Source organism: Anser cygnoides, chromosome 2 (assembly GCF_040182565.1).
Source record: "Anser cygnoides isolate HZ-2024a breed goose chromosome 2, Taihu_goose_T2T_genome, whole genome shotgun sequence".
NCBI classification, from domain to species: domain Eukaryota; kingdom Metazoa; phylum Chordata; class Aves; order Anseriformes; family Anatidae; genus Anser; species Anser cygnoides.
The window spans coordinates 17,548,736-17,567,500 of NC_089874.1; the positions used below are offsets into that span (position 1 = coordinate 17,548,736).

At 51.9% G+C, this 18,765-nt stretch overlaps 1 protein-coding gene across 4 annotated transcripts in view; it reads left to right on the top strand.

The window, feature by feature from the left end:
* Positions 1–12,640: 12,640 nt before the first annotated feature.
* The window catches only part of MKX (mohawk homeobox), a 48,992-nt gene continuing 42,867 nt past the window's right edge, over positions 12,641–18,765 (top strand). The window contains exons 1-3 of one of the 4 annotated variants that reach the window (XM_066991570.1): positions 12,641–12,884; positions 15,327–15,565; positions 17,160–17,319. In XM_066991570.1, coding sequence (XP_066847671.1) covers positions 15,384–15,565; positions 17,160–17,319 — 342 coding nt within the window. In that variant the 5' untranslated portion in view covers positions 12,641–12,884; positions 15,327–15,383. Of the gene's footprint in view, positions 12,885–14,997; positions 15,146–15,326; positions 15,566–17,159; positions 17,320–18,765 lie in introns of those variants that run through there. The other 3 variants (XM_066991571.1, XM_066991569.1, XM_066991572.1) reach the window with 3 other exon arrangements.

Sequence of the window (18,765 nt, forward strand, 5' to 3'; positions counted from 1 at the left end):
CCTCCTGAAAAGGCTGCTCACAAAGCTGGTCCTGGTTCCTGCTCACATCCCCCTCCTGGCAGCGCCCGCCGGCCCATTCAAGCCTTGGCATCAGCTCCAGCAGCCGCGGCCGCCCGGGCCCAGCATTCCCACCATTTATAACCGGGCAGCGGCGAGCTCGCGCTCCAGTGCTCCTGTGCCTGACAGGGAAATGCCTCTGTCCCTTTCCCTTTCCACCAGCTGCTGCTTGCCCACGTAAACCTGCAGCCTCCTAGGAAACACGCTTGTGAGGAGTGCTGGAGCTCGATATTGTTTGCAGCGCAATACAGAGTCTTATTTCAGCAGCAGAAGTGCAGTGACAAAAAGGCAGCCAGCCTCTGTGCCCTTCCTTTGCTGTCGCCTCCTCCCTCCTTGTTTTCTTTCTGTTTTGTTGCAGTCTTGTAATAGCTTTTTTCCAGCCCACAGTATATCTGCAGTTACCATCTGCATCATCTCCACGTTACCATCAGCAGAGAGTATCCGTCACCTTTCAAAATTTCGGGAGCCAGCTCCTCCATCATGCAGGGCACCATGCTCCAGCTCACAGCAATAACGCCAGGCCTGCTCTTCACCAGCTGCTCACTTTAAGCTTTGTTCCGCGTGTTCATTAAAATTTCACAACATGTAGAGACCAAGTAAGAAAAGTTGTCAGGAAAGTGTTGTTTTCAGTATGGAAATAGTATAGTTGGTGAGGAGATAAAAAAGAAAAAAAAAAAGGAAAAAAAAAAAAAAGGCAAGAGAAGAAATCTTTCACCTTTATGTAATTACTTCTGGAACCTTAAAGGCCCACCAAATCTTTCAGTCTGTGCGTCTGTCAGCAGCAAGATAGCTTTTCTTTTACCACTCCATGAGTTCATGATTTATTGCTTGGTGACAGATAACCATTATCAATAAATTAATTGTCACAGGATGTTCAAACTACACATTTAAGTCTGGGATTTATGTTCGTTTCCTCGTAATGTTCATGCTAATGGCAAGTGCATGTGTTCTGACGCACCATACTGTCTCCACGTTGTTGGGGAAATACAAACTTCACGGCCTGGGTGCACTGGATCTGCAATATGTTAGGGGCTTTGTTATTCTGCTCCATCACCAAAACCTTTCTTTGGCAAATAAATGAGCTTGAGATTCACGGGGCTGTCCTGTGATGTGAATCACTGACTTGCTTTAGGCTCACTGATCACTTTGTGTGAAATTGTGCTCTTTCATTCCACGTCACCTAAAACAAGTCAAATGAGCTGCTGACATGGGGATCAGGTGGGAATTGACCCAGGAGGCCAAACTAGATAATATGTTAGTTGAAGAATTTCATCTCTTAATAAATTAAATGGATGTTCCTTAAACATTTCTATGAAAGTAATCTTTGTTTTACACATGACAGCAGAATGACTACAATGGAAACGCGATGTGTTTCTTTAGCAGTGGCGTTCAAGTTTCCATGCAGAGCTTATTTCCAGAGGCAGAAGCTGCCGGCTCCCCAACTGTAAATTGTGGTTTGCCTCTTCTTTAGCCACTTAAACTTTGCCACACACTGCTCAGGATCCAGAAGAACAGAAGGAAGCAGTGCTGTATCTTAGCCACTGCTAAATTCAGACAACCTGATCCGTGCTTTGGTGACCTGAAACATGCCAGGACCACAGCATCTGCAGCTGTAGTCCTGCCATGGGAAGTTACATTACACAGTTTCTGAAGGAAATAATTTTACCAATTATTGTTCCCACCTCTGCTTAAACAGAGATGTTCCTCACTGCTCAGCATTTTGCTGCTTTGGGTATTGAAGCCAGCCAAGAGTCATCCATTTTCATGAATCTTTTCCTTGAGTGCAATTTTACACTGTAACGTGTGCTTCCCATCCTATTGCCTGGTTATCAGTTCAGTAGTATTTGTTGCTTGCTGGGAAGGATTTCCACGGACAGCATTACCATGGCTTGTGTTTATTCTCTCAAGTTGTTTCTGTGCTATCTGCCAGGCACCTTCCAGTTGGCAAGGTCTGCTCTGTTTTCCATTGTTGTCATTGGCAAGTTACATGTTTTAACCTAGTCTACAGGGAGCACGGTACCCTTTAGCTGTTTGGTCTTTCTTTTATGACAACTGCAATCGATTTGCTTCAAATACAAATGAAATGTTCGTAAACCCACACAGGGTAGCTTTGGCTTTGGTTACCAAATTATATAACGTGGCCTAACCCTACCGCTTTTACATCTCTCCAGCAGCACAAAACCATCTCCACTAATTTCATGTGTTTTTGTCCAACAGTTGGGAATGCTGATGTGGTGACCAGATAGTAGTTGGCCAGTCAAACCCTCAGCATATTGTCGCTTTGAATGTATATTGGACAAGGGCCAGAAGAATGACATTATCCCAATGCTGAACCATGAAACATTAAGTCATGAAACATAAATTTCCAGGCAACTCCCCATTGCGCCAGGACCCCGAGTGCCTTTAAAGCTTCTTCCCTCCTCGTTAGGTGGGAATCTGCCTAGAAGCTTCCAGGGGGCCAAGCTGTTGATTAAAATTGTGGTGGTAAATTTTGTCCAGCCATGCTGTGACACCCCTTGCTTCTCCAAGGAGCTTGGCAATCACAGGAGAGCAACTCAGAGCACCTGTGGTCTGGTGGGCGCATCTGGCAGCGGAGTTTTGCTTCAATGGCCAAGCCTTGAACTGCATGTTCTAGTGCCCGGATTAAATAACTAGGGATTTGTGTACTGCTTCTGGGAAAAAAAAAAATCTTTAATAAAAATGGTAATTAAAAAGTTACAGATGCTGATAAAATTAAAAACATATGATATGGAATTGAAATGATTTAGTGTTGAAAAATGTTGGTTGATTCAGTAGTAGTTAAACTTTCAAAAAACTTGTCTTGAACAAGCAAATAGTTTTAAGTACTTGGCTATGTGTCTTTTTTTTGTAAAAAAAAAAAAAATATGAACACATATCATGTTGCCGGTTCCCTCTACCACAGACTGGTAAAGGCTGTGCTATAAAATTAGTGCAGTAAACCACTCATCTTTCCAGTTGCCGCATTCTCTTCTCCAGTCGACAGCCTTTTGGGGCCTCCTTGGCTCTTCAGCAAAAAGCACCAAGTGCAGTTCTGTTGCTCTAATGAAAAAATAACAACAACGTCTGGGAAGCCATAGAATGATGCAATAACCGTGCTGCTCTGCTTCCTTTAATGTGATGAAGCTTGCATATTTGCCTGGCCCCAGTGTTTCACTCCTGCCAGTATTGTACTGTAAAGAGACTTGGCAGAACACGTTCAAAGACTATTCGTGGTTTTTCACTCAGCATTAAACCTTCCAGTGACGGAAGGGTGGGGGAACCCATATTGGGACAAACAGACACTCAAAAAAAAAAAAAAAAAGAGGAGAAGGAGCCTGGTGGTGGATGGCCAGCGGATTAGTAAGCCTTGGTTATGGAACTGGGGTTCACTGGGGCCAAGCTCGGTCCCACTGGAGGATGATGCCTTGTTTTAAACAAGTGGGTTTCCTCTGCCCATTTTTCAGGGGGCAACCAGCATAAAGGAAAAGAGCTTCTGATGCACTCAGTGAAGAGACACGTGCTGCTTCGCTCTAGCTAAAAGCACACCGTCATTCATAACTGCGCTCGGTCATGATGGGTGCGATAGCACAGAGGCTCGTGGATGGCCACCTGGCCACCTTTAGTGCTGTGTTTGCCCAGCAATGGGCAAAGAGTATGCCCAGAATGGAAAATTCTTTCCCCCGTGGCTTCCAGTCTTGCTCTGCAGACCTTCATTACACTCACTTATGGCTGACTTTCTCAAGTAGGCCATTTGGAACGCAGACTTCATAGCCCTTACCTCCGCGTGAGGTTAGGCAGGAAAATACTCACAGTGGAGCTGGAGAAACTCTTGGAGAGAAACACGCTGTGTGCACTTGCAGCTGAGGGACAAAGTACGTTCAGAAGCAGAAGTTATGGTCAGATCGATGCCTCCTTCCAGCCCATTCCACAACTGTCTGTGGTGGGGTGTCATGTAAAAGGAAAAATATTTGGGAAAGCGGACATCTGTGGGCCAGCCTTGGTATGCTTCCCAGAATGTAATGACTAGGTGAATGTTTTTCAGCATAGCAACTAAGGAGTATAGGTGACTGCCAAGCCCTGGATCTGATGTGGCACGAAGAGGTACAAAACAAAGAGGAGTGATTTCTCTGAAGGAACTGAGGCCTAATTCTTTTCAAACTCAGCATGAAGAAAAGAAAAAAAACTCCCCCAAACCAGGACTTTCTTCGGTTGCTTTCCAGATTTTTGCATACCTTTAAGACCCTTCCATTGTGTGGAGATGCTCATATTCACCAGTCTTAGAGCTGTACAAGTTCTAGTGTAGATTCATAACTGTCAACATTTCTAAATCAACACAGTTACTGAGAGCTATGCTATGATTTTAAGTCCAGTGGCAATTAATGATATCTAATTACTGCTTAATCCACTCTGAATGCTATAGAAATGTGTAACAGAAAATACTTTAATTTTTGCTAGAAGTGAATTTGAATCATGTCTCCTCTCCTACCTGATTATCACAGCCATACCCACCACCCCGAAGAACTAAATCACATTTCATCTTTAAGAGTAAAATCCCCTGTACTCTACCATGTGCAACCGTGCTCTGGGAGATGGGCAACACAGGCTCAAGCACCCTGCAGCACCCTCAGACCTTCTGCAAGCCCCAGAGTCTCCATCAGAGAAAGCCAACCTAAGAGAGGACCCCTGTAGCCTAGGAACAGCTATTCCATACCATGAGCAACCATTACAACCAGGACAAAATGCAGCTGTGGTGCTGGGGCCTCAGAAAGTTCTGGCCAAAATGCTGAACTACAGAAGCAGCTTTATGGCTGTGAGGCATCTCTTTGCAAGCTGCAGTAAGCGTCTGCGTCCCTGAGAGGGCTGAGGTTGAGCACAGAGCTTCTCCACCACGTTTCCCAGTGCTGTGGGCCCTAAGATTGGCAAATACAAGCATGTCCATGCAGTGCAAGTGTCTCAAAAATAGACAAAAATCTGAAAAGCAACACGTGGGGACTGAAGAGCTCCAGCACTGGAGATCTGTGGGCATCCCATGGCATGGTGAATAGCCTGGGCCATGGCTTCCACTGTGCGTCCTGCAGGGCGTGCGCTGGGCACAGAGAGGCTTATGTTTTCATAGCAGTCCTAAGTGGCAGCTTAGAAGGGCTGACCCAGCCAAAGAAAACCCTGCAAAACCCAGCAGCATGAAACAATAAAACCGTCTAAGAATGTAAACCAGTGAGAAAGTTAGTAATTGTTAGAAGTTCACAAGATTTACATTTCTAAAACTAAACAGTCCAACAAATTAAGAAGATTGTGTTGATACAATCAACTGGTAGCAGTTTTACAAAGCAGTGAGAATGTGGAGGGAACTCAGCTGCAAAAGGTGGCTGCCACCTCCAGGCACTCCTTCAAGGTTTTAATCAACGAAGTTTGTGGAGAAATACATGAAACCTCAGCCTCAGTTCTCACTTCACTTGGGCAGGTAACATTTCACGTTGGCCAAGCGTGATCTGGGCAAACGTGTCCTGACTGACTGCAATCCAAATGATGGTGCAAGCCAACAGGGACTGCAGGCTGCCACTGGGAAGGGCCCGATGGCCAAGGATGTGCTGCAAGCCCAGCCCGCTGTGAGCAAGGACAGGTCCCTTGGGCAGCTCCAGGTGGTAGGTAACAACATGGAACTCCGAAGATGGATGTAAAGAGATCCATCACCTACCACTGTCATGCTGCTCCCCTTTCCATAAGGGCTTGAAAGTCCATGGCAATACCAATTACTCTCCTCACTCTACTATGAGAAGGGAGCTCCAAAAGTCCTTACAGAATTTTTTCTCGCAGTGGGAATCCCAACACAACCTGTGAGTCAGATGCCCTCCTTGCGTCCCAGCATTCACTGACCTTCAAGGGGATGCACCTCAGGAGGGAATCCCACCAGTCCATCTGGGTCCTGCTGCAGCAAGGCTTTGCCATTTCCCATCCCTGCCAAGCAACAGAAAGCACAAGAGGACTTGCAGAATGAAAACAGGCACTTAACTCCAGGGGCTGCCTTGCCTCCAGCTCTGAATAGCTCCTTCTGTCTCAGCCTGATAACTGGGCAGTCTCCCGAATCCTTCTCAGATGGCTGCTATCCTGCAGATCCCAGCAGAAGCGGTACGCAAGAAAGCTTACAAAGGGCTCGATATCTCCCCAAGCAGTCTCGGTCTCTGACAGATTAGCAATGCAAACAAACGAAGGCTTCCTGGAACTAGCCAGAGACTTTTGGCAAACCCGTGTGTTTGTGACTGCTACCTTCATTGGAGACGATTGACACGATTGTGTCCTTTCCAAGGATTTTGAGCATTTCTGCACTATCAGCCACCTGGTTCCAGGGCTGGGGAGTCCATCCAAGGGAGGACAGAAGCATGATGACTGCTTGAAGCAGCTCCATGGGTAAGAACCTTAAAAAGCTGGATCTTTTGTTTAAGAAATCATATTCCTTGGCCAGTTTGTAAATGTTCACTGAAAACTATCTAGTGCTGCTGCCAAACAGAATTACCTTAACTGGGACCTTATGGCTCAATCCATGGAGAGTCTCCCACATAAACGTAGGCATGAACTGGAGTGCCTTTTCTGGGGGCACAGAGCCCTCCAACCAGGTGCTGGCATCATCATCACAGCTTTTTACAGGACAGTGGCTGCGATAACATTGAAAAACATCTCACAGTTGAGTTCACTGATCTACAGAAGGCCCAGCAGCTGTTGAGGGTGCCTTCCTCAAGGGCTCCACCCTCTTCAATAAAAGCAGCAATGTCACTTGTGCACTGCAAATGACCGTCTGCTCCTCCCCAGATATCTGCATCCCGATCCACGGAGGAAGATTTGTAGGCCCTGGAGGATGGTCAACAATTGTCCTACTTCTGCAGGCAAAAGTGGTCAAGCAAGCACTTGAGGAAGAGCCTTAAGTCCCACAGAAAAAAAACCCTCTCCCCTGTCCTTTTCTGCTGCACATTTCCATTTAAGTCCCAGCAGAAAATGGGGAGTGTATCAAGAATGGGGTCTCCTCAGACCACTGGGTGTGAAACAGCAAAGTCTGCCCAGCCTCGGGTGGTTTGGTGGTTTTAACACAGATATTGCCTGGAGAAAGATGATTAAAAGCCTCTACTGGGCTTTGGCCACCCCTAAAGGCCAAAGGCCATCACTTGATCTGAGATCCTGGGATTCATATCCCAAGGCTAGATCCATAAACCCCAAACTAGATCCCATAAGCAGCCTGGCAGTCTGCAGCTTGCCAGAGACTTATTTTCAAGCTTTGGTTCACCCACCTCGAGAAAGGTGCTGATACCTCATCTGTCCTTAGAAAGAGTCATTTCCTCATGAAGAGGAAACATATACAAGCAGAGCCTTAAAACATGCTGGGCTGCACGTTGCTTCAACCTGATGGAGAAGGTGGAGTCCAAAAAGGCTCAGAGGACCCGGGCCGTGCCCTGGGGAGCACCCATGAAAAAGGCTTTGGAAAGCCTCACTCCAAGCATCTCTCCCCTTGCAGAGCAGACACAACCCTGGCTGATACACATGGAGACCTTCAGGGCAGAGGGCTGAGCTGCAATTTGGGCAGGGCACGCGTTTAGGCTGTCATTTTGGGAAGAGTCGGGAGCGCCTCACGTTACTGCCGTGGGTACCGCTACGGGACAGGGCAGGCACAGCCCACGGGGCTGCCCCGGCTCCTGCAGGGCTGCTTGTATGGGGCACGTCTCGCCTAGGAGGAGCACACACATGCACGTATATATGCACATGCACACGTGCACATGCACACGTGCATGCACACACACACACACGGAGCAGCAGCAACAGGCTGCGACCCCGCATCCTGCTCGCACTCACCGCCGGTATTTACCCTGGCAGCGAGGCAGGTAACTCTATCCACTTCTGCTACTTTGTGGAAATGCTCTGAGGTGACTGGCACCTGAATTCGTTGACAGCTTTGAAGGAAACAATTTAATTGTGCAAACCTGAGGCTGATTCTATCCTTATGCCCCGGGGCACTGAATCATCACCCGGGCACCTGAGGGCAGCGTCTGTCCCAGCGCAGCAAGCACTCGCTGCATGCCTATATCACACCAACGAGGAGCACTTGCAGAGCCAGTGGGGTAGCCGGTGGGACAGCCAACATTTATGCATACAATCAAATAATGTGCAATTTAGGTCAGAGCGCTCTGTCATATTCTTGGCGTGTGTTTAAAAAAAAAAAAAAAAAGAAAAAAAAAGATGAAAACCCACAAATCACATTTAACCTAGCAGGATGATTTATTAAGAAAAAACACTGATGAATATTTGAAGTACTGAAAAGGTTGAAATAGTCTGAATAGAATAAAAATTGACACAAATTTTTACCACAATGCAAAAGGAACTTGAACTATTCTAATAGGAGTTTGCTTTAATGCTCATGCATGTCTTCACATCCTGCTTTTGGCAATGGCCAGGAAAGAACTACCGAAATACTGTGAGAAAAGCTGTTCTCATGTTATTTCTGGCCCTGCTGTAATGCGTGAAATCAGGACATCTCATGAGAGAGACTGATATTCAAGATTTTCAGTCTATTTTTCAGACAAAAAAAAAGAAGTCTGCATATATATCTAAACTTCTGGTTTTAGTCATGGCTAGATCTCAAAGCAACAAGAAAAGTATCCCCGAGGTCACAAGTCAAACAGTCGCATTACGGGAGAAAAGATAACAGTTACATTCAAATAACTTGGAGGGAAAAAAAACTACAAAGGCAATATTCACTTGACATGCTAGGGCGGACAACACCTCCTTCTCCCTTGAGGCCATTGAGGGATTTCTGAAGATTATTCCTAGTGCGGACAGGGGCTGTGATTAAGCCTTGAAGACCCCAGCGAGTGTCCCAGGACTGGCACCATGTATGCGTGGGGCTGCGCCCTATCTGAAAGCCATTCCTGATAAACACCTTCAGGATCCAGAGGAGCGCGGGGCTCGATGAACTATATGGTTTCTGGTGCCCCTGCCAGCTCTGAATAAATACGCTGTGTGTGGAGCCAAGGTCTTGCAGAATTATTTCCTGAAAACTACTTTAGAACCAGAAGGAATTAATGAAGATGTGCCAGCTATTTCCTTTGCTGGCTCGCCTGCCTCAGCCTCACCAATAATAAATATTAACGGTTTGTACGCGAGTTACACTGCTGCACCGAACATTTTGCGCCCTGCAGGACCCATTTACCCCGTACATAAACAGGAAAAAGCAGAACACGGGCTTGTTGCCTCTCTGTGGGTACCGACTTTAGAGGCTGGCGAGAGCTACCAAAGCCAAACTGCTTTCTGAATCGCTGGCTGCAGCCTCGGCTAGAACAGCATTTGTGCATTTTAAAACTCTTCACAGAGCTTTAAATTCAGTTCTACCAACAGAAGATAACACAACTATCTGCACTGGTTAAACAGATTTATAGGATCAGCCTGACTTTTTAATCTGCTTGAATAAACATTTGTTTTTATTATTACTGGAAAACTCTAAGAAACCATCTAAGGCATCAGAGATTTATGAATGATCAATTATATGAAAGCTAGAGCGACTGGGGAGACATTTTTATGTGACTGCAAGTAATAAGGAAGGAAATTTTCAAACTCAGGCCAAAAACATTAATTGCAAAGCATCTTTACAAAATCTTTCCGCAACCTTATTTTGTCCTCAGACTTTCTCAGGCTTCCTCTGCAGGAAACCAACTCACTGCTGGGGGACTCCGAGCAGAGCCGAAGGGAGTGAGATCTCAGCACCCCGGAGGTACAAGCGCCTGCAGCTTCCCCCTCTACAGAAACCAGTGCGTTACCTTAGGGGTTTCCCTTCAAGACACAAAACCCCCTCGATTACATCCACATTGCCCTGCAGCTCTGCCAGTCCCCTCTCAGACCCGACACCCACCCAGCTGCTTCCAGGCAGAACATCATCGAAGTCCTGCCTGAACTGAGCAAGGTTTTAGGCAGTGAAAGCAGCCAAGAGGCTGAGGATGTTTCGGAGCTTTTTATGCAGCGACTGGAGGGCCATCAAACTGAAGCGTGTTATGACTCCGTCTCTCTGTTTAAAATCCTGAAAGTCAGAACGAATTGTGCATGCTCTCTGTCTTGTCTCCGGAAAGCGCCTCAGATTTGGGGTTGAAAGGGAATACAGCCTGGGCTGACACGTCGGGAGCCGCTGCCCCGCGCGGAGCTTTGTCAGCGCGAAGCAAAGAGGAAACGTCTCTGCTAGTATTATTAACATGTCAGTAGCACTGATAGATTCCAACTGAGATCAAGCCCTCTTGTATTCGCTCTGTGCCAAAAAACAGAGGAGGAAGCAGGGAAAGGAGAGGAAGTGTTATTATTCCCACGTTGCAGCTGCAGAATAGAGGCATGGAGATTGTGAAATCCTGGAGGTCACGCAGAAACGCGTGGCTTGAGGGGGAAACGGGGTCCCCGCCTCGCCATCATCACTTCCATCCCGTTAACCACGCTCATAACTCCTCGGCATCGCTGGCTGGGCTCACATTTTTGGTTATCTGGGGATACTCAAGTGTCGTGGGGGCTGGCTCCAGTGCCCGCGTGCATCCCTGCATCCCTACGAGGTGCTGAGCTCCCTCTGCTCACAAGCACCTCCTTATGCTGCTGTCTGCATGCCCAGGGCTTGAGCAAGAGTTCCTCATGGTTTGAGCCAGATGATTATTTAAAATGGTGGATTGACCTCTGTATCTGTGATGCTGAAGAATATTGGTGGAAAAAAAATACCTGACTTCATAGCTTGTGAGACGGGAAAACAGGAATAAATTGTACAGAATTCAATAACACAGTGTGCGATGTTTATTTTTGCACAGGTGGCTGAAGAAAAATTATAATTATTACTATTATTGTTATCAACTATCCAGTGTTTATCCTTAAATTTTCAAAGCAGATAGGAAATTTCTGCATTGTGACCTGTAGCCTTTAATGTTAAATCCAAACAAATCCACACTCATTTTTCAAGTGTAGAGCAGGCATCATCTATTTGAGACACTACATTAAATTCAACTGAGTCATTCTCTGACCAGTAAAAGCAGCGAAGAAGTGAATTGCCTCAGCGAAGATGAAATGCAGATTTTAAAACTCAGTTAAAAGGAACGTGGTTAGGAAAAGAAAAAATATATATGACAGCAAGTTACCCATATTGTGTATGTTGCTATATCACATATAATGAAGAAAATCACTCTTTGAGGGGATGAATTTCACCTCCTGTTTTGTTGTTTTTCTGACTGTTTTGTGAGGTCCAGCTAGAAGTCAAAAGAGCTGGGGTCTGGTCCTTGCATGGAGATGCTGCTGTGTTTTTGTTTATTCATTCTCTGGATGAAACACACAAAGAAGATGCAGAACAGAACGGAGCCCTCTACCCTCCTAGATGAAGCAACGCTTATGGGCTGGGTTTTTATTTTTGGGGGTCTGTGCCTCGTCTGGGGCTTTTTGCTGACACAAACCCCAGAGCTTTTTCCAGAGTTTGGATGTCCTTTTTGGCCCTGGGGTTTAACAGATTTTTCTGGCCACAGCAGCACCAGCACAGCTGGCGTAGGGCTGGTCACACACAATGACAGTGTGTTTGCTTCCTGCACACAGGTTCCCATTTCACCAAGCCCTCCTACCAACTTCTCCAAACCAAACACCCATACAGGATTAAAATAAACCCATGTTTTATCTTTCAGGCGCTCCTTCAGGTGCTGCTGAGAACCAAATCTCATTTCTCCACAGCTTTGTGCATGCGAGCAGGCCTGTGTTAGGTGGTGACTTCCCAGCCTGCCTTTGCTTTCTAGTAGGCCAACCCAATTACCTCCCCCACAGATGTCCTATGAGGGATGGTGACCCCACTGCCGTATGTTCTCCTAGGCGAGCTGTCCAAAGGGGAAGGTCTTTCTTCCTTCCTTAGGAATATAGTAACAAAACCCCACTGTTACAAGATTTGGCTTCATCCCTGCTTGATGTCCTCCTGGTGCTTTGGGGGCTGACAGAGCCTGGGGCTGGGGCTCTGTGGGGCCTGGAGGCCAGCCCCTGGAGGTTCAGCTCGCTTTGGTGAGTGGGTTGTCTGCATCTGCCTCTGGACTGAGCTCGGCTGCTTCCCGGGATGGCAACAGGCCTCTCTCCCTGCGAGGGTGGATATCTTGCAGTGTAGATAAGCCCTCATTTTGCATAATGTTAAACAACTCCTCACCCACACGGCTTCTCAGGCCCTTCAACACACGGTTACTGAGCCACCCGGCGTGCCACAGCGCGGCGTACCAGGGACACGGGGAAATTCTTTGAATTTCAAACATATATGTTTACCGTGAAGGAATCTGCAGCTGGAGGGGGTTGCTGTGAGAACGCAGCGCCGAGGAAATACTTGCCGAAAGCATTTAGAAAACAACCGTGAAGCCATGGACAAAAGCAGCCCGTCTGCTGGCTGCAGCGGGGATGGCACCGGGGAGCTCCACCGCCCGCAGCTTAGGGAGCAAATCCTCCTCTCAGCCTGACAGCGCCGTTGATTTTTTTCCTGGCTCCTCCGTGAGACAGCTCAGACCCCAGAGCACCACTTCTAGGCTCTTTCTGCACGATATCCCTTGGAAAGGTGCCTCGCTGCCGCTTTCTGGCGTGCCAGCCCAGCCTGCCGCCTGCCTCAAGCTGGGCACAGGGGCTGGCTTTGCCAGGAGGAGCACGGAGCTCCTCGCACCCCAATCCTGGAAGGTGCCCCAGGCCCCTCTGTCCCCCAAACCCAGCCCCACTTTGGGGTATGGAGGACCCCCGGTGCTGCCCATCAGTCCTTGGGGAGCCGGCCGTGGGCTGCAGCGTGCGGCCAGCAGCCATTGACTTACTTTTCCGTGCGTGGCGGGGTAAGTAACCTTAATTAAAACCATGAAGCCCGCAGTTTGTATCACATTCGCGATGTTAAACAAGCTCTGGAAATAGAAACCCTGTTTTCATTTAAGCTTTTCAACTGTGATCTAAGTAATAAAATATGGAGGGGGCGGGCGCGTGTGAGATTTACATGTGATGATTTGGGAGATCTCGCTGCTTTAGAGGCTTGTAAGGCGCCGCGGTGCCAACTGCTCCTGCTGCTGCCTCGCCGCGCTTGGCAGCGCCTGCCCCGCGCAGGCTTTTGGTTTTTTCCAGAGCCGCTTTCCAAATGCTGATTCCTGCCCTCAGCTCTTGCTGCTGCTGCGATTTATTCTGGGTGCGGGCGGGGACGTGCCAGGCCCTCAGCAACCTGCTGCCCTGGCTGCCCGCTCCTCGAGGACAGCCAGGTGCCCCGCGCCCCCGCTCAGCGTGGGAGCTCCAGCAGGGGACACACTGGGGGGGGAATTTCTTTAACTGAACAGTTCCCACATAGGAGACCCCTTTGCTGCCTTGGCACTGGGGAGAATTAGGAGAAAGGGGTCCCTCCCTCTGTGCTGCCCCCAGCCTGATGGGGCATGCTGCGGGCAGACCCTGTTCACACAGTGTGTGTGTGGGGAGGCGGCTGTGGGTTTTTTTTTCTGCAGGACGGGCGTCTACACCCAAAGGTGTCCAGAGGGAAGTGGAAAGGAGCATCTTGCCACCGAGGTTCTTCCCTCCCTGTTCCTCCCAAGCCACCACACAGGCAGTGGGCATCCCTCCTGCCACAGCAGGCAGGCAGGAGCAAGGAGGAAAGGGAAGATAATGGGGCAAGGACTGGCGTGGGGCTGCAGGTGGCTGATATCACCTTCCCATTTCACTGGCCAGAGCTCTCGGGAGCTCGGTGTCGATGAAGCCTCTCACTTTCTCAGTCCTCTCTCGCTGTAATGTGATTATAACAAACCTTCCCAGGTCAGAAACGGTTCAGCCGGGCACAGCAATAACCAGAGCGGTGTGGTTTGCAGCAAGCAGCTAGGCGCTTCAGCACAGACCAGGAGGCATTCGTGTCCCCGTGTCCCCGTTTGTCCCCCCAGGCTGCTCCCGAGCGCTCCGACCAGGGCACCCACTGCGTGGGGGGGCTTTGCCCTAAAGTCCCGTGCGCTCCTGCGGTCCCTGCCACCCTGTTTTCGTCCCTTCCCTTGGCCGGGGACCCGGCAGCCGGGTGATTTGTCGACGGGGCGTCCCCAGCACGTCGCTTTTCCCAGCTTCCCTCTCGGTGAAAGGCTGTGGGGTCGGGGCCGGCGACCCCCGTGCCGGGCCGCCCCTTTCCTCCGAGGACCCCTTCCAAGACACGCGGGGCTGCGTGACGTCACGGCCGTGACGTCATGCGGCCGTGACGTCACGCTCCCTCCCGAAAGCCGGTGCCCGGCATCGGCAGCGCCTGAATGGCATCCTTGGGAGCACTGCCCCAAGCTTTTTCGGGTTTCTGCGCACGGGAACCGACACGTTAAGGCCGGCGGGGGGTGCGGGGGGTGCGGGGGACGTGGGGAGGAGCGGGGGGGGCCGCGGCACACCCGTGGGAGCGGGCCGGGGGCGCACGCAGGGCCAGCATCGCCTCCCGGCGGGGGCGCGCCAAGGATGCTACAGGGAGCGGGGCGCCGCCCGGCTCGGGCTGTAAGCCTTGTAAAGGAGGGGGGGGGGGGGGACGGGGACACAAAAGGAGGTGAGGGGGATGTTTCCTGGTGCGGTCTCATTAAATACCGGCGTTAGTGAGCTGCGCGGGGCTGCGACAGCCGCCGCGCCCGCTGTGCCCCGACGGGGTCCCTGCTGCTGGTAGCGGGACCCCCCCCGTGTCCTCCGCCGCCACCCCGGGCTCCCAGCGCCCCGCCACGCACTGCCCCCCGACGGCGGGGCCCGTGCCCTTCCCGGGGCTGTCGGGGTGCCCTGGCCGGCGGCGTCCCCCCCCCAAAAAAACCTCCCCCTTCGGGAGGGGAGCGGCGGTCCCGGTGATGTGAGTGGCTCTGCGCGGCGGCTGCGCCTCCGGGCGCCGGCTCTGCGCATTTGGTGGTCGTTAAAAACAATTTGTTTCCCTCCCCGTTTGGGGAGGGGGGAAGGAGAAAATCATTCCGGGGGAGGGGAGGGGAAGGGAAAGGGAAAAAAAAAAAAAAAAGGAGGGAGAGAGAGAGAGAGGAGAGAGAGGGAAGCACCAAACCCAACAGAGAAGCCGCGCTCCCAACTATTGCGACACGGAGCGAGGAGCGCGGCGGAGGCTGGCGGCGAGGTGCGAGGGGGAGCGGGCCGGGGGTTTTGGGGGGTTTGGGGGGGCTTGGGGGCGGGCAGGGTTTGCGGGCAGCCCCCCGGGGGTGGGCAGGCGGCTGCCGGTGCCTCGGCGCTGCCCCCCCGGCGGGCTGCTGTCGGCGCTCGGTCGCGGCTGCCCGGTGACCGCCGCCGCCTGCCCGCAGCGCACAGCGAGCCCCCGCACCTCGGAGCCGGCGGCGGCCCCCAGCCCCCCCCCCACCATGAACACCATCGTCTTCAGCAAGCTGAGCGGCCAGGTGCTCTTCGAGGAGGACGCCAAGGAGCGGGAGCGGGGCGGCCGGCCCTACGTGGGGGTGGTGGAGGGCCCGCACCACGCCGAGGTGCTGCTCCCCGACAGCCCGTCCATCAAGGAGAGCCTCAGCCTGCGCAACCGGCGGACGGGGTATGTGTGTGTGGGTGGTGTGAGGTGTGTGTGTGTCCGTGCCCGGCGCTCGGCTCCGCTTTAGGACCGCGAGGCGGTCCCTAGGAGGGCTCCCCGCGCCCCAAAGCCGTTCTCCCCGCGACTCGCATCCCGCTGATGCCGGTACCGGGCGGTGCAAACGCGTCCCGACCGGGGGCATCTCGCCGCACAGAGCTCCTGTCTGAGGGCGCTTGGCCTCCCTCCTTCCCTCTTGCTCGGGCAAAACCAGAACGGGGGCACCGCGTTTATTCTCCTATTTATTCACACCCCCCAAGCAGACGCGCGGGGCTCCCCTTTGGCGAAAGCGGCCCGGGCTGAGACCCGCGGGGCTGGACGGGGCTGGACGGGACGGGACGGGACGGGACGGGACGGGACGGGACCGGGAGAGCCCCGGCAGCCGCTTCGGGGCCGGCCGCGACCCCCGCACTTGTTCCTCGGTGCCCGCAGCGCCCGGAGCCGGGCTGGGGCTGTGCGCGCACTGCGCTCCCCTCGCCGCCCGCCGCGGCGATGCTGGGAACGGGTTTGTGCAAAAGGCACCTGAAGCTGAGCCGTCTGCGGCTGTTTTTTTTTTTCTTTCCTCTTTTTTCCTTTTTTTTTTTTTTTTCCCCGGTAGTTGTTGTTGTGGAACAGGTGAAAGGGGAGGTGATGGCAGGACGCGGTAGCTCCGGCGAGCTGCCGGCCGTAGCTCGGAGGGTTGCACCGGCACCAAGCAACCCGGGGCAGCTTTGGAAATTAAAGTCCGAGGAGACGCGGAACGCGAGAAAAATCCCGAGGAGCTATTTTTACTCCCCGTTTCCACCTTAACGATTGCATCAGCTCATACTTTCAGCGGCGCGGCTGCTCGGTAGCACGCAGATTGTGTTTCATCGAAATGTTATTACCAGCCCATCGCGGCGGAATTGGGTTTCCGAGGGAGCCCTGGGCGAGGCAGCGCCCGCGGCCGCCCGGCTCGGCCCGGCACGGCCCAGCCCGGCTCAGCGCGGCCCCGCGGCGCCCCCTGCCGCCGCCCGGCTTTGCCTCCTGGTCCCCCGGCTTTGCTCGCTTCTCATTTTCAACCTTTTTTGTTTAAAAAACAAACAAACAAACAAACAAAACCACCAAAACACCTTTTTCCTTTTTATTTATTTTTTTCCTTATCGGTAGCTGAGCTCCTTTTTTTCCCCCTTTCAACCTTTTTGTCCCGATAGGGGCCGTTGCGAATTTGGGAAGGTTCCTTCCCGGAGGAGCGCTCCTCGCCCCGGGGCTGAGCAGAGGTGGGGCGCCGGGGTCGCGGCACTTTGCTCGGCCCGGGGGCTGCTTCCCCCCGGGGACATCCCCCCAAGGAAAACCCCTTTGCAAACAGACCAAAAACATACCGGGCAGCCCCCGAGCACCGGAGGCATCGCGCCCCGAGGCTGAGCCCCCCGCACCCCCCGGAGCATCCTCGCTCCCCGCGGCCCCCGACGGGCAGGGATCAGACACTCCCGGCTCGGGGCACCCCGGGGCTGGGGCCACCCCCCGGGGCAGGGCACCGGGGAAGCTGGGGGGGCTCAGGGTGCCCGGCACCCCCCTCCTGAGCGCCCCTTCTCGGCGGCAGGGCTCGGCAGAGCGGTGGCAAGGTGCGGCACAAGCGGCAGGCGCTGCAGGACATGGCGCGGCCGCTCAAGCAGTGGCTCTACAAGCACCGCGACAACCCCTACCCCACCAAGACCGAGAAGATCCTGCTGGCCCTCGGCTCCCAGATGACCCTGGTGCAGGTAAGGGAACCCCCCCGTGCCGCCCCGACGGCCCCGCGGACGGGAGGGATGGGGAACGCGGCCCCCCCAAGGCGGGCAAGGGTCTGGTGCCCACTGTCCTTTCACCTGCCCGGTGCTGCAGGGGACACCTCTGCCAGTGCCACCTGCGTGGGAAGGAGCTGGGAGGCAGCAGTGAGGCCGGGTGGCCCGGGCGCATCCTCCCCCTGCTCGCCCCAGGGCTCCCCCCCCCGTGCCCCCAGCGGGATTTCCCACGGCTGAGCCTTCCTGGCTGGGGAAGGGCTGAAGACAGGGAGCTAAACACGGGGGTCTTCCCTCCTTCCCTGCTAGAAGATGCCTGCATCCTGCAGCCTCATTCATAAGCACGGCAGAAATATTTTATCTTCATTTAAAAAAATCTTCAGGTCAAAAAAAAAAACAACAAAAACCAGTAATGGGAGATTTCAGCACAAAACAGGGCTTGTTCAGGAAGTTGTAGGGAGCTACTCGTTTCCCTTCTGAAAGCAGGCTAGAACGGAAACAGCTATATTGCTCTGATAATAAGCATCACCTGCTCCGCAGTATCAGTGCTGCCGCACACGCTGCGCTCGGCGCGCACGTAGCGGCCGTGCTCCAGAGCCCTGCAGCAATGGTCATCACACGGCGTAGCTGGGCATGGGGAGCACTTGTTTCCCTCGAAGGCACAGCCCCCCCTGAAATGACTGGCAGTCGTGGTGCAGTAAGAGGTATAAAAGAGGCTGCAAATGTTTATAAATCCTACTTCTTTGTTTCCTTTGCCATCTGGCACTCTATTGAAATGTGTGGTTAAATGCTATCAGTTGCTGAGTGATGCTATCTCAGGTCTGGATGCTGCAAAGATTTGTGCATCATGAGTAGTCTGATTTCCTTGCCGGGAGCTACTGCTGGGTGCATGAAAGGAAGCACGTTTGTAGGATGGGTCCTCGGTGCTCTGCCTAACACAGCATGTGTCACTTTGCAAGGGACGTGAACATACCAAAATAACACGAAGTATTAGAAAAAGAAGGTGGAAATCTAGAACTATTATTCTGAGTGCTCCTTCAGAAAAGGCAGTGCTATGAACTTTGCTTCTAGTAGCGTTGGCAAAATGGGAACGTTTTATGCTTCCGTACCTCATTGTGGAACTATTGCACTAGCAAAAACATTATCGCTTTGACAAAAATAATATTAATGTCTCAGAAAATGCCAATTATAACTGGAAGATGCTGTTAAAATAACTTCTCTTGCTTTTTAAAAATATACATGAAAGGTTTGCTCAGACTTTTAAAAATATGATTGCATAAACACCGTCCATTCAGTGCCGCAATTCAATCTGAGTAGCTCATTGGACTATGGCTTTTAGAATATTCCTATATTTTCACATAAGATTTAAAACATACATCCAGAATACACGTCTGGAGAATCTCACATTAATGACATATTGAAGAGTTC